The following is a 15,835-nucleotide window of genomic DNA, read 5'->3' as shown; positions in this document are numbered from 1 at the left end:
GTGGTACAGGGAAGCCTGTGCTGAGCCCACTGCATGACTGTTGGCTCCTGTTTGACCGTTGGTCCTGGGGGAACAGGGTGGTGAGAACCCAGAACTTCTAACAAGAATTAGTTCCTTTTATAGGAAAGAAAGCAATTACCAGTGTCACGCATGTCTTTTGGCACAGTTGTCACAATCTGAGTTTCACTACAACGTTGATACCTGCCTTTTTTTTCCAAGGCCAAGTGGCAAAATCAATCGTCAGTCCTGAATACAGAATATATTTCCATAATAGATGAACCTGCCATCATCAGAGAGGGTCTTTGTTTTCAGAAGGAAATGAGATAACGTATCTGTCAGCTCCATAGGCACCTGGTACAGGGGCACGTGTGCTGTAGCCAGCAGGGTTTGTGCTTGTCTCTGCAGCAGACCGTCAGAGGTTGCTGTGCTCATCCCACAACAAAGTGCTACATTAACCTCTCCAACACTGACCAGCACCACTCCCACTGCCTGCGACTGCCTGTGCCATTTGTGCTTGTGCCCTTGGATTGAAGCCACCAAGCTTCCAGTTGCACACAATTGCACCAGTTCACCCTAATTTTTTAGGGGTATCTGTGACTACCCCAGTGACTCGTGGCCGTATGAAATATGGTCCCAGCTGGGTCTTGGGTGGGAGAACAGGAGTGGATCTGAGTTTTTAAAAGGGAAGTTTTGCGTATGCCTCCTCAAGTCTTTCAGCCATGCTCTGGCTCTGGTCACCGTAAGGCAGTTGTGTGACACAAGCTCCCAGAATCAAAACAGAGGCTCTAGTAAAACAAAGGCAGTGATGAATGTTAGAGATTTGCTATAAACACAATCTTAAAGGTAATTCTGCACGTAAGAGTATGAGAAAATGCAGAGGTTGTACAAGACTGAACCCAAGAGCTTATGCTTGCTATGCAGTTAGCTGAAGCAGGTGCTCATATGAACCAGGCATGCTCCAGCAGGACACGACACATCTAAGGTGAATTTGTGCTACCCTTGTTGCAGTGTACTGCCCCTCTACACCTGCTGGTGGGCCCTGCTGGCTGGTGCACACTCCTAGTTCCTGCTTCCTGAGGCTGCTGCTTCCCTGCTCACATCTCCCTTGGGAGCTCAATGGGTTCATCGGGCTGTCTGTTAAGTTTGTACATTTACCCGCCCTTTTCCTTTTGCTACATCAGAAGCTGCCATTGGACTAGGAATCTGGAAGGTGTCTGTGCAAAAAAGTCAAGCAAAGAAACTGGCTGATTTTTTTTCCTAATTTAGAAAATGGGGGGATGCTCCTCCTCCCTGATCCCAAAATACAAACACTCAACAAACTCAAAATCCAACAACCTTCCATTTACATATCCAAGCTTGTCAGGAAAACATTGCATTTTTTATCTCGAGGTCTTTTCTCCTGCCCATTGTAGACAGTCTGTATCCTGAAGCTGCTGAACAACAGGCCTATTGCAAAGTGCTTATTTCTTGCTTAGTGTTATGGTTTAACCCCAGCAAGCAGCTAAGCCTGGAGAACACACAGCTGCTTGCTCACTTTCCCCACAACAGGATGGGGGAGAGAATCGGAAGGGTAAAAGTGAGAAAACTTGTGGGTTGAGATAAAGACAACAGGTAAAGCAAAAGCTGCGCACACAGGAAAGCAGAGTTCCATCATGCGTAACACTGACTTGGGAAGATAAATGCCACCACTGTGAACACCCACCCCTTCCCTCTTCTTCCCTTCCATCATGGGATACCCCTGTGGTCAGCTGGAGTCAGCTGCGTCCCCTCCCAACTCCTTGTGCACCTCCAGCCTCCTTCAGGTGGGGCAGCCTGAGGAGCAGAAAAGGCGAGGCAGTGCAAGCACTTCTCAGCAGTAATGAAAACATCGCTGTCTTATCAACACCACTTTCAGCACAAATCCAAAACATAGCCCATACTAGCTCCTGTGAAGAAAGTCCACTCTACCCCAGCCAAAACCAGTACACTTGGGCATGACAAAAATTGCACATGGAGATGAAGAATGTGCATGGAGTGAAGGTGGGTGGTTCAGAACAGACCTGCAGATGTTTTTTGTTTTATTTTAACAGTAAGAGCACTGACAGATACTATCTTCAGCTATACTCTCAATTTATGCCTCTTTGGACATTTATATTCACAGAGTTTCCATATGACATTCCTCTTTCTGACCACCATATTGCCTGACTAGCTACAGGAACAGCATCAAGTGAAGCCCTGACCTGGCCTGGGGTTGCTTTTTCTTCCTGACTTTTCCTCCAGGACCCTGCCCTTCCTTACCTTTCATCTCGAGTCCCAAGGAAGTGCAGATGGGATCTGTTCAAACAGCTCTGTTGCAAACAGCTTCATCCCACTTGAGCTGACAGTAGTCCCAAACCCACATCATCCTCAAGACCCTCAGCTGCCCATAGCTCCGTCTGGAGCATAGCAAGGCACACGAGCTCTGTCCACCAGTGCTAGAGAGCCACCACTCAGATCACACGACCAAATGGGGCTCACTGAGGTCTCCCAGGTATGGAGTTCATTGTTTTTGCCCAGACATATTGCTACCCCTGGCATCAACAACCACTCTGTGGGCACTACTAGTGATCCACAGTATGGAGGATTTGTGGATGCAGACTTCAAAAAATAAGGTCTGCTGGCACCATAGCACAGCTGTATGGGCATGGGCAAATAACCCTTCAGGATCAGTTTTGGCAGAGGAACCCACAGGTGAGGGAGAAAGCCGCCTTTCCGCCCACTCACCCACTGGCGGAGCAAGCACAAGGGGAGAGCTGCGGCAGGCACCTGAGGTATGGAAAATAAATTACAGCGCGGGACTTGGCACTGAAATAGAGGGTGTTTTGGCACCTGGAAACAGCTTTCAGCCAGTGGATGAGGGATAAAACTCCCTGGGAAGGGAAGGTACTGGTAAATTCTAGTGCATGAGTGGGCTGAGAGCTAAATCTCTACAGTATTAGCTCAGTCTTCAGTGATACTCAAGCCACAGCTTGCCCCAGATGAAGGCCAGTTAACTCAAGAGAAACCACCACTCACCACAGGCAGGAGATTTTTGAATGCATAAGTGAGTCTATGAGAGCAATGCACCTCCTGTGCTTTGAATTCACAACACACCAAAGATCAACACTAAGCAGCCCTCATTTCTTTCAAGTTTATCTCTAACAGAAGAATTTGCCTGTTTTCTGCAGCAGTTGTCTTCAGGCTAAATGCAGGTCTGGGTTCTGCTGGGTGGGAAGTGCACAGGGATGGAACCACTCTGAAAGAGTGGGCTACTCCTAAGACAGTCAAGTATCTGAAACAACAACAATGGCGCTCTTCAGTCTGAAGACATGCAAGGAAGGAGTGAAAGAACAGCAGCTTACTATTGATTATCAGATATGAGAAGAAACCTTATCCCAGTTATGGAAAAAGAGTAATATTTGTCCTCAATATCTCATCCTAGGAGACTGCAGGCTCAAGAGAACAGTACAGTGGAGATACTCTCCAAGGCACCCATCATTTTATACCTCTTGACCATGGAAGACGTTCTCACGCACACATACTGCCTGGTCTTTCAGTTGTTACTTTTGTGAGTCATTCTGTGAGTCATTCAAGGCTTTGTTCATCCAAACCCCCAGAAATTACTGCACTGCACATCAGACACTCAGTGACAGCTTGTTTCTCTCTGCTCTTCTCAGGTTTTCTGTCACTGAGGTAAAATTATCCTGTGCTCCCTTAAGCAGATGCAGAAGGACCTTCTGCCTACAGAACAGTAACGTCCTTAAGCAACTTTGATGTCATATATGTATAAGTAACACATAAGATAAGGAGCACATAAATATACATGTACATGCCCTCTATAATTAAAGGAACATGTCCATACGCAAAACATTTTTATGTTGTGCCAAATAATGAATTCTACCCTGAGGTAATGAGTCAGGTAAAACATTAACATAAGTTTGATGGTATATCTCAAATTCTGAACAAAATTGCATTTCTATCAGAAGTTTGGGAGAATGGCTTGAAGTTTTCACTTAATTAAAAACATTACTCACTACTGGGCTCAGTAAAGTCTTCTGTCCCAAGCACTGCCTACAATCATACGTGACCCTGTATGCGCAATGAATGACAAATAATTCATGTGATATCATTGATACTGAGCGTCATTACCATCAAACATGGTTTTGCTCCTATTCCAAACAAGTACAGCTAAACCTACCGTCACTCATGCTGGCAGGCTCAGGAGAGCCAAAGGATGAGGATCAAACTCCATCAGAGGCTGACTATATTCTCATTGTGTGGAAAGGAAGTACATTTAGGAGGCAAATAGGGCAACTCACATTGTTATCACGTCAGCTATCCTGTGAACAAGCCACAGGTTGTTTCTACTGCTTTTTATCAGTTTTATTCGTCAGGCTGAAATCTAGCCCTTCCCTCACGTTTCCTTCCAAAATAATTTTTAAAATCCCATTTCCCCTAAATTTCTTATCAATATATATATATGTATATACACCTCTTCAGAAAGCAGGTCACACGCAGGTCACCTTTAATTCAGTACCTCCCATTGATTTTAATGGTTGCAAGATCAGGATCCCAGAAAGTAATGTGTTTGAGCTATCAGGGTCAGTGAATGCTTTCCTCCCTGTCTTCCCCATGCTGACAGCAAACATCTATAATAGCAAGTAACAGGTAAACTGATAATTTGCTACTGGGAAGCTGACAGACTTCTAATATATAACTGAAGTCCTATGAGGAGAAGCTGAGGGAGCTCGAGTTGTTTAGCCTGGAAAAGAGGAGGCTCAGGGGAGACCTCATCACTCTCTACAACTACCTGACAGGAGGTTGTAGCCAGGTGGGGGTCAGTCTCTTCTCCCAGGCAACCAGCAGTAGGACAAGAGGGCACAGTCTTAAGCTCTGCCAGGTGAAGTTTAGGTTGGATATTAGGAAGAAATTTTTTACAGACAGAGTAATCAGACATTGGAATGGGCTGCCCAGGGAGGTGGTGGATTCACTGTCCCTGGAGGTTTTTAAGATGAGACTGGATGTAGCACTTAGTGCCGTGGTCTAGTAACCACAGCGGTGTTGGATCAAGGGTTGGACTTGATGATCTTGGAGGTCTTTTCCAACCTGGTTGATTCTATGAATTAGAGAATGATTATAAAACACTCCTAGTTCACTTCTGCTCTCTTATAACTTCCAATTCTTCCCTCTTGGTGTTTTCCCTTCCAGAAATTCAATACAGAGCCAACACTTACTTAGTACAAGCTCCATGTGCTTCCCTTAGGCACTTCCACTGAAACCAAGTGTGTCAGATTGTCTCCTCCAATGTAGGGAGCATCCATTGCCATCACTACACAGTAAATGAAATGACACTGCTTTCCTGCCTCCTCTGCCAGAATCTGTTTCCTTACTGCAATGTTTTACAGTGCTGGCACATACCAGGATTTGTAAGAATCCATCAAATACTTGAGCTGACAGCAAACTGGTTTGATGCCTCTCTGCAAACACAGTGAACCAAAGCTGGCTCTGGACTCACCTTTTACTGATGAGGCTACAATGGTTGTCCCTGAGCAACAGGGGACCTTCGTGATATGCATTAATTCTAAACCGACATTTTTCAACACTAGATAAACATTACCAAGCACATCGCTTCTGAGCTGAGTACAGAAAATAATTTACATGAGTCACTTCTATACTTAGTTCTTGTTTCATTATGGTTATTACCAAACTGAATTGGCGCAGGGTGACTTTGCACATCACCAGGATGCTGTAGAACTGTGTGCATGAAGAAAACAGCTGCTGCTGAAGTTTCCCACCAGAGCTGCCCCCTGCATCCAAGTCATGCACTCCTAGATGGTCAGTCAAATGTTGTCCATGGAGCTGCAGGTGCCAAATCCACTCAATCATTGCTCATATCTGACCATGATCAACTCAGGTTGCAGGAACAGCTTTCAGAGCTGTGAAAAATCATCTACGAAAATTTACTTTGGACTGAAGTGATTTAGATTATGTATCAAAGCCTGTTAGCCATTCTCCTCAAAAACTAAAGATGAAAATTTAACCTGGGCTGTGATGAAATCTAATACTCCATAGGTGAATTACATTATCTGAAAGCTCCAAAGAAGATGGAACCCTTTTTTTTTTTCTTGCTAGATGCTATACAAATGCAGAAAGAAGAAAATAAACTGAAAAATTTCTAGCTTAGTTTTAAATAAGATACTTTAAAGAAGCTTTACAAATAAAGGAACTAAGAAAGAAGGATGAAGCTAAGGGAGTACCTGATCCCAAAAGCTTGCTGTGAGCACAACAGGAAATTTTTGAATTGCCTTTTATTTCAACCCGCACTACCACATGTCTCACTTTCTAAGGCAGGAGGAAAGGGTCCACCTTGAAGAAACCTGCCACTGCCCAAGGACACAGTGGTGAGTAGGAAGAGGACAGGCACAGCTGTAATAACCCCAGTAGCAGGAGAAGCAGCCTGGCAGCACTCAGCTGTAGGACTGTGAATAATAATAAAAGTTCAAAAAGTCTGTATGGCTTTCGCTGTGCAAAATAAGCACAGAAGTGACACAAGAAGGGACTGATGAATGGATAGACAAAGTAATCATATTTATTAAATAAAGAAAACCTGCTGATGGAGCAAAAGGCACATAGAGAGAGATGAAACTCAACATAACTGAGGGGTAAGAAAACACAGGAATAAATAACTCCTTAAGGGCTTTTTTGTGCAAGACAGACAAATGAATAAAATGGATCTCTATGGGTATGTGGGATGATGATTATGCATTTCCCATGGACAATATTGGGAAGAGATGTCTAAAAGGGAGCAAAGACCAGAAGCTTCCCAGGCAAACAGCAGAATGGAAGAAGGGGCAAGGAACCCCACAAGGATACTGGTGGAGGTAGCCCCTGTGGCCCCGCTGCCAGGGACGGGATGCTGCTGCAAAAGCATGACAGAGGGAGACAGGCAGACGGGAGGGAGGAGAGTCCAGAAGGGGCTGGAAGTGGGGATCAAACATGAGCAGGAGACAGGGAAGAGGGAGAGAACTCAGGGGAGCTCTGCCTGCTCAGGAAGGCTGCACAGTCTCTGAGCAGAGCAAAGGGGCTGAGTAGTGACAGGATGATGACCTGACACTGTGGTAGGATTTTGGAAAGAGCGGAAGGATGCAGTACTTGCAAAATAATATGCGTGTATAATTTAAGCAAACTCATGAGTTTTTGGTACTCTGTTATTCAAACATCTCAGCTGCATCAAGTTTAGACACAGCATCCCATTTATCTTGGCACAACTCAAATCCCCAAATTACCTCTGTCTTTTCAACCTCCTCACAAGAACTTTACTTCGAGCTTTGTTAAAACATGAAGTAGCCAAGAAACTGCTTTACAAACAAATACCAGCCTAGGAGAAGGCTTAACCCTGGGGCAGGGTGCGGGGGCAGCCCGGTGGGCAGGACTGCAGAGCTGCCTCCAGCTGCCACTGCCCTGTGGCACCCACTCCTTCTTTCACTACTGGAAAGCTGGTGCAACATATGCAATTCTCAGCTATGCTGGGAAGTCCTGAGAGCATGCTAAATACATACTGGTTAGAATATCTTGTGCCATTTACTCAGTACTGTGAGCTCTCCTCTCCAGCCCAAATTTAACCATTCTGGAATAAATACTGCTAAGGGGAAGGTGATGACCTCAGTCTCTCACACAGACAGCAAAGGGCACAGTGCTGCTTTCCACACAGTGACCCTGCTTTTCATCACTTTCATGTCATGTGAGTGGCAAAGGCAGCTAAGTCAGAGGTGTTTCCTGGTGTTTCCCTCTGCTCTCCCTCTCTGCCCAGAGTTTCCTCCCATTCAATGGAGACTGGCTCATTTCGCTTTGAAAAACTGGGGCAGAAGAAGAAAATGGAGACAGGGAACACGTGTTAACAATGAGAAAACACCAGCTGCTAACATGGCTCACCCACCAGTCTGTTTGAACCACAGCAAGCCCTGAAAATGAGACAGGGGTTTATTTTTAACATCTGTGTCAGATCTCTTTGCCTTTTAAAGAGCGACATGAGGCTGCTCAGGCCCCTTATCTGCTCAATGGCACTTCAGTGAGCTGTTCCAGTGGCTGTCTCTGCAGCTGTGCCCAGGAGACTGAAAGCTGGAGTGTCCCTCCACTGCCTCAGCAAGTGCCGTTCACTCTGCTAAAGTGATCCACTAAGAAATACACGGACAAGGAAATATAGCATATTGCAGACTGTAAGGAAGAGCCTCACAATGTCCACATGGCAACACACCAAGTTTCCCTTCTATTTCTTTGGGCTCAAGAGAGTACAGAGAATATTAAGTATATTAAGCACAAAACTTACAAAGTAAGTTTTAAAATAAAAAAGTAATAAAAAAGGATTTTATTTCCTCAATAAAATATCCTTAGGCTAGGAGACCCTATGTAGGAGTCAAAAGAAAATTTTAATCCTCTCATTCAAACTGCCACACAAACTGTGATGAAAGGATGCAGCGCTGGGAAATAAAGAACTTGCTGATCATATTAATCCTTCATCTTCCATTCAGCTTCCTACACCAGTATCCTGTTTCCTTTTTAACAGCCAACAATGCTCCTCTATTTCCTTATGTGATCCCCCATAATGCTATCATGTCAAACTTAAAAGCAACACTTCTCAGTCATTAAACGAATCCTGTAATTTTTGTTAAAGATTATTGAAGAGCTCTGACATCTGTCTGCAAATAGTGACACCATGCACCCTAAAAGCCTGTTTTCTGGTTCATCATGGAATGGCTGCTTTGCACAGAGCAAAGCAATCCTTTTGGTTCAGTCAGACTGAACCTGCTCTTGACAGTGACCACGGGTGCAGCTGTGGGACAGGGACCCTGGAGCCCACCTCTGAGTGCCATGGACTGCATGTAGCAACACTTTTTGCATTTCTATTGTGTATCTTTTTATATAGCAGACAAAAAAATTACTTAGTAAGACAGTGCTTTACGACTGAAAGGTGTCAACCGTTATATAACCACATTTTCCAAACCAGAGAAGCTAGTGCAAGCTAAACTTGTCATTTTACTGAAGAAAGGACAGCTATAGGGAAGAATTTTGCTTTGCTTCAGAAAATTCTACAGTAGTGGTTTGTAGTTAACTATTCTGAAGGCTCCTGCATAGCACAATTCTTTAACAAGATCAAATCAGTGAAGCAGTTGTTTTAGATACACTGACACTTGTGAGGGTTTAAAGAACTCAAAACTAAAATAGTTCCAAGTACCTGAGGGTTCCCCTGGTAGTACTTCTGAAAAGGACATACTAGGTCAAAAGGCCTCAGAGGGGCTTTTTGTCTCAGGCAAAGTGAGCAAGACCAGTATAATTCGTGCAGAGCTGTACCAATATACCTGGTTAAATAAATAAAATTCAGGTCACCTGCATACATCAACTCAGGGCTAGATGACCCATGCCTCTATTACTTTACAACTAATACAGTTATCACCAACACAATTAGTCTTACCTTATTGTAGTACTGCACCTGAACCGAGTGCCACTGCCCATCGCTGACCCCTCCCAGAATGAGAGGTGCCACTGTAGTAGTTGTCTCCCCTGGAAAAACAGGAAGAAGTTAAAAATAAGTCACCATCACTGCAAGAAACATGGAGAGACTCTCATTGGGTGCAGGGTGCAGCCACCTTGCTTCATCATGGAGGAATTTGGGGTTTTGTCCTGTGAGACAGTAAACATCCTCAATTTCACAGAGTTATTCTGGTGCACAAATACCAGCTTCTGGCACATTTGGGTGAATGATGTTATTTTTTATTATGCTTCTGCAGAGCTCAGTAGGTAGATACAGCTATTGATAAAAAATAAAGGAGGAAACGAGGAATGAAGAAAAAACGTACATGAATTTTTTTGCATTTCTGCCAAAAGCAGGTTTTTTTAATATGATGAGCATTGTGATGGGATCTTTTGTCAAGGAAGGGAAGCCCACTCCTTCACAGAGCTGCAAAAGTGAAATCCAAAAGTACTCTAATATAAAACCCATGGTAACCTTGGTCCCAGAAAAATTTTACCAGTGATTAATGAAATTATTGGCAGGCTTTCAGTATTTAAATTTGAAAGCAAGTCTTTGCCATTGCAATTGGAAAGCTGAAGCTTTTAAGACAGGGCTGAGTTAGCAGAGCCAGCTCAGTAACCAGGCATATCTGTTTCGAGGTAGCAGCAAAATAAACATTCATGTTGAAAGTACATAATAGGCCTGGCACAGAGAAGGGATTGCTAACTTTTGACTTTTTTTTTTCCTTTCTCTTTCTTTGGTGTTTTTGGTTTTTTGGGTTTTTTTGGTGTTTGTTTTTTTTTTTTAACAGTAAGCTAACAAAGTTCATAGTATTGTTGAGCTTAAAATGTACTTTCTCTCTATTTGCAACAAATACCTGTGTGAAGTATTACTCCTGCATCCCCTACTCTCCTTTAACTCCCATCCTATATATTTCTTTTATTTAAACAACACATTTTCAGCTTAGCATGTATGACATCCTGCTGTGATGGATTTTGTCATTTAGTGATAAAAAATCTGTGCTAATACTCAGGCTTTTTATTCAGCTATCAAGTTTCTGCATAAGGAAGTTCACCATTCTGCAATCCTTTTGCTTTGTTTTCTGAGAAGAAGTTGTTGCGACAGGTAAAACAGTCAGATCAGGTGTCCAAAACTTGTACTGTTCGTTAAAAGCCACTTAAAACTATAAAACATAAGCCATTCTCCTTCCAAAGAAAATACCATTTGTAACATACAGGACCAGACCTGTTTGCAGGTGCAGCAGTGCAAATCTAAATTTAGTTTCATATATTTTAAAGGAGTTGCTCTGCATTTAAATGCATATAAGTGCAAGCAGAATTTATTTTTTTCCCCATTCATCCTCAGGGTACCTTCCAAGCAATTTGGTTCAAGTTTAGACAGGTGGAGCAGAGCGACAGAAGAAAGCACATCTCTCTGAATGCAGCATGTCATTTCATTACACTAATCCATTCAAAAACCTGCCTTAAAATCTAATTTGGACAACTCCAAGGTAATAAAGGGGAAATGAAACCAGATACCTTCAACCCAAAGGGCCCAAGTATGCACTTAAGCATCACTAGTAAATCAATGGGGTCACACAGGATTTACCATGGGGTCTGAGGGAAGCAGCCAACACTGTTGATGAGTTTGCAACACCAGCATGGACTGCGCCTTTGCTTCTACGGCTTTACTGCTTGCAATATCTCACATTCCACAAAAATAAAACAGGAATTGACTTGAGCCCACACATCTATCCTGAATACCGATAATGGGAAATAGCAGGATTATTTCCTGAATTATTTGCCAGTACAGAGGCACAAACATCTCACTTGATCTATATCTTACTCCACTTGACTTACAGGACAACAGCCTTTCTCAGATATTTGTTTCTGTCTCAATGGAAAAATACCCTAAACCTGTGACAACTAGAGGTTGTCTGCACTGTTGAGCTTTCATAAAGTCATCAAAGCCTGGCCACTGAATGCACAGGTCTGCTTTTGGGCTGAAGCAGAAATGCCAGAGGTCCACTGAGAGGGACTTCAACCTACTGCCATCCTAGGAGTGATTCCTGATGGCTTCAATGAGCTTTGACCACACTGCACAGCATCATGCTACCAGCTTCCCCTGAGATCCCTTGTCATGGCAATTAGCACAGCTGGGCATGAAGTTCTGGATGAAACTTGGGCTTTTTAACTTGAGAAGCAGCCCTCTGTTGAGGCTGGAGTGGTCAGGGTTTGCTCTGATCACACTTTTGTCAGGAAGAACTTGGCTACTGCCAGGGCTGGATTTCTGGAGGAAATGTCTACCTTGGGAGAAGGCTATGGTGACAGGGATATGTGCCACCCTGAGCTTTGCTTGTTGGCCTTCCCCTCTCTCTTCTTCTACAAGCACTGGAAGACACTGGCTTAGTCCTAGTGCATAAACACAGTGAATGCCAAAGCCTCCATTTCTTGTTTCCTAGCCCACCACAGCAATGAGTGGGCAGCTAAGTTCTAAATTTGTTGTTGTTTATGATTTCTTCCAAGAGGAGGTGTTTCTGCAGTGCAGAAATGCATTCCAGCGACAGCAGTACTCCTCACCAATCCCTAATGAATGGCAGGCAGTTTTCACTTTGCTAGCTTTTCCTTTGGCTCGTGTGGACTCTTTAGATAACATTTATGCACCTACGTTTCATTGATGGTGTAGTGTAAAAATGCATAAACACACAACATTTATCACACTGTGATAAAATGAAGTCTCATTTAAGCAAACATTAGCTTGGAGGCCAACATTCAGGCTAGTGCCAATCTTTTATAGTAGTCATAAACTCTGGTTTTTATAACTGATATGTTGACAAGCTTCTGCCTACAACAGCAAATGTAACCACCACAAACTACTACAATCTGGAGTACTTTACAACACCTGGCATCAGTTGCTCACTGTGCAATATCAGCCAGTAAATTAATGAGGCAGCAAATAGCCATATAAAATCACTGAAGTGCATTTCCAAACGGCTTGAGAGGATCTCCTGACCACAGGCATAAACGCTCGACTCAAGCAAGACCTCACCTGCAGAGAAGGTGAGCTGGATCTGCTCCTCAATGATCTCCAAGGCAATGAAGTCATGCTTCTCATTGAAACGCCCATTGTAGAGGAGGAGAGCGTTCCTCTCCCTGGTTGCAAACCTAGAACACAGAGACGTGGGGTTAGTTCATGCTTAACAGCTTATGGATTAAAGACCGGCGGTCAAGTCACCCAGGAGAAAGATGGCATTGTGTTCAGCAGATAAATGAGCCTTTGAATATCTCTTCAGACAGCAAATTGTAAAATTGAGGAGTCAGCAACAGGATAAGTCTACTTCTTCACAATCAACAAGGCAAGCAAGATTGAAATTAGAGAAATCCACTCTTCAGAGATCTGCTATGGATGCTGACCCTCACAAGGGCTAAAATTAGGCAGACACAAGATGCAGTGTCGGTATCTGACCCTTGACAAACAGTAGCACTTACTACAGTCTGCAAACAATCCGAAAGCTAGAAAGCATTTTCACATCAAAGGGGGGATACTTGCTGACTGCTTGCTGTCTACAGGGTACAAGGAGAGTCATCAACTGATTAAAAAAAACCTGATAGGGAGGCAAGGGAAAAGAAAGATAAGAGTTACTTTAATAACACCATGTAGACAATCAGGGTTCATCAATTAACAGGTCAGCCAATTGGAGGAGGGAAAATAAACACTTAAATGATTCCACTAAATCAGCACAAATAGATGGGGTTTGGTTTTATATTTCTTATGCTTCCAATATGGGATGTATCACACCTATCTTGCAGAAAAAGGGCCAACTCCACTTTTAATAAAGCCTGTTTGGTTTTTTTTGTCAGCACAGAACATTTTTTTGCAAATTTCTCCATGTCATATTTTCTAATTTTTAATTGAATCCTAATATCTCTGGAGAGTTGCACACAGCTTTCATCTACTTAGAAATGCAAAAAATATTATTACACTTTACATAAACATTTTTACAAAGATTAATATTAGATAAAGAGAGAAAAAGAGAGAAACCATGGGAATTTCTTGTGTTTCCCAATGGCAGTGTAATCTGATTTTGTATCTTGAACTTCAGGAAATATGCCTGATTTAAATTAACCCACTTTTCCTACTAATGAATCAAATGCTGAGCACAGCTAATGAAGACTGTCTTCCATGGACAGAAGAAATTGCTCTTATACCTGTCATGTCCCATCTACCAGCAAGACTCTCATGTGATGCAACAAAACCTGCATTCAGAGAATGTGAAAGAAGCGGTATTTGGTTTCAAAACCAAAGAATATTTTTTAACAAAAGTTGTTTCTCACATGTGTATGTTGTGGATCACACTGAGTAGAGACCTTTCAGAATTTGAGCTACATGGAAATGGTTAATTTTATTTATGGATTTTTTAATATCTTTGAAGGACAATGAATTGTTCTGGTTCAGAAAACAGAAGTAAAAATTTTGACATTTCCAGTAAAATACAAATTTCAAAGAATATGTGTTATAGTCCATCAAAATATTATATGACTGTTTTGATTACTTTTAATCAGTTTTGCTATACATATTTATTTCTAAATTTGTTTAACATAATACAGAATAATATTATACAAGTAGAAGGCAAACTAAATTAATTATGACAATACCATTGAAATACTTCAGTATTATCAAAACATGGATTTAGTTTTCACTTTTTACCATCAAACATTTCATCCAAAGGAATACAGTTCCTGTAAAACATTTCCCAAGACTATATTTTTCCAGGGGTAACTGCTTCATCAAAATATTTTGACCAGAGCTATCCAGAATATATATTAGCAATGGAAACGGGAATAATATTATTCTTATAATTGGGAAAATATGTTTCTTCAGTGCGCAGAAAGATTTAATCTGATTAGCAAAACCAGTAACCTTAGTTCTGTTTGAATATATTTTTCTCATACGATTACAATTCTCTATCATAATTTTAAGTATGAAACTACTATTTGTTAAACTATTCAATTATTAAGTTATTTTGTATATTTCTTTACTCTTTGGTCAGTTCCATCTTTTGTATCATACTCATAGTTAAAGCACTAGTGCCTTTGAACTTGTTTGGTTATCACTAACTGTGGGAAAGATACTGTCTTTTAATAGAAGGGATATTTTTAATCTCATGATATAGGAAACAAAAGACACTTCCTTAGAGAATTTTGAATAAATAATGAGAAAACATCCCAACTGACAGTGTCTCTTGGAGAGAAGGAGTAGTAAGTGTTGGAATTAAGCAAGGAAAATGTACAATGTTGGGAGCAAAAAGACATGCCTGGTCAGTTACATAAATACTTTAAAAAAAATCACATTTTAGTTACGAGACTGAACAATGCAAACATCCTGCTCTTTGCCAGAAATGGGTCATGAGTCTTAGTTAAGGCTGAGGGAAGACAGACACCTTGGGATTTTACCAGTGTTGCAAATCACAAAATATATAATGGCAAATCATCATCTAGTCAAACTGCTAATTCTTGCTTATCCTCACATAACGTTTTCCACTTGCACTGAATGATAATAAAAGCCAAAGAGATAACAAGTGTAAATAAAAGTGAACTTCTGGTATGTAAAGCTAAATGGGTTGCTATTCTAGACAGTGTGGGATAAACTCCATGATGGTCTAGACTTCTTATGATCATATTCAGTGGACTAAGTGGTGTTTACCTCATGACTAAATATGCCATCGTGGTTCTAAAGGCGGTGAAGAAACCCTGGTGTAAGCCCTATCTTGGTACAGTAGTTTGCTATTGCTCAATAACAGAGCATTTGAGTCACTTTAACTTGAAGTACCCTAAACATCAAAGATCTCTTCCTGAAAGCCTGAAAAATGACACCTCATGGCTGAGGGGACAAGTCAAGGGTAGTGGAGGCAATTCATGCTGGCAGCTAGCCCAGACCACTCCTTTGTTTGCACTCACTGTACAGTCTGACAAGTCCAACAGAGCCTTTTGCTCTGTTTTTTTTGCTAAGTTTTTCCGTGTACTTAGCTCTGATGCTCTAAAACAATCTTCATGGGCACAATTCTCCCTTACCTTGGCTCATGTGCAAACCATGTCTGTGCTTTCTGATTTAACCAAAATATCAAGATTCCATAAAGTTTCAGGTTTTAGGATTAAGGTAGAAAAAAGATAAAATGATAGAATCATAAAATGATAGAATGGTTTGGGTTGGAAGGGACCTTAAAGACCATCTAGTTTCAACCAGGTATCCCTGGGCAGGGACATCTTCCACTAGACCAGGTTACTCAAAGTCCCATCCAACCTGGCCTTGAATGCTTCCAGGAATAGGGTA

General features: G+C 42.0%; 1 protein-coding gene across 5 annotated transcripts in view; it reads right to left on the bottom strand.

Annotated features, from left to right (window-relative positions):
• Positions 1–15,835, bottom strand: part of CELSR1 (cadherin EGF LAG seven-pass G-type receptor 1) — a 169,203-nt gene that overhangs the window by 62,329 nt on the left and 91,039 nt on the right. For all 5 annotated transcript variants that reach the window (XM_017811530.1, XM_017811528.1, XM_017811527.1 and 2 more), the window contains exons 4-5: positions 12,554–12,669; positions 9,467–9,555 (exon numbers count right to left, since the gene is read on the bottom strand). In XM_017811530.1, coding sequence (XP_017667019.1) covers positions 9,467–9,555; positions 12,554–12,669 — 205 coding nt within the window. The remainder of the gene's footprint in view (positions 1–9,466; positions 9,556–12,553; positions 12,670–15,835) is intronic.

The sequence above is a fragment of the Lepidothrix coronata genome, unplaced genomic scaffold (genome assembly GCF_001604755.1).
Source record: "Lepidothrix coronata isolate B3197 unplaced genomic scaffold, Lepidothrix_coronata-1.0 Scaffold32, whole genome shotgun sequence".
Taxonomy (NCBI): domain Eukaryota; kingdom Metazoa; phylum Chordata; class Aves; order Passeriformes; family Pipridae; genus Lepidothrix; species Lepidothrix coronata.
This window is presented reverse-complemented; position numbering and strand designations above follow the sequence as displayed.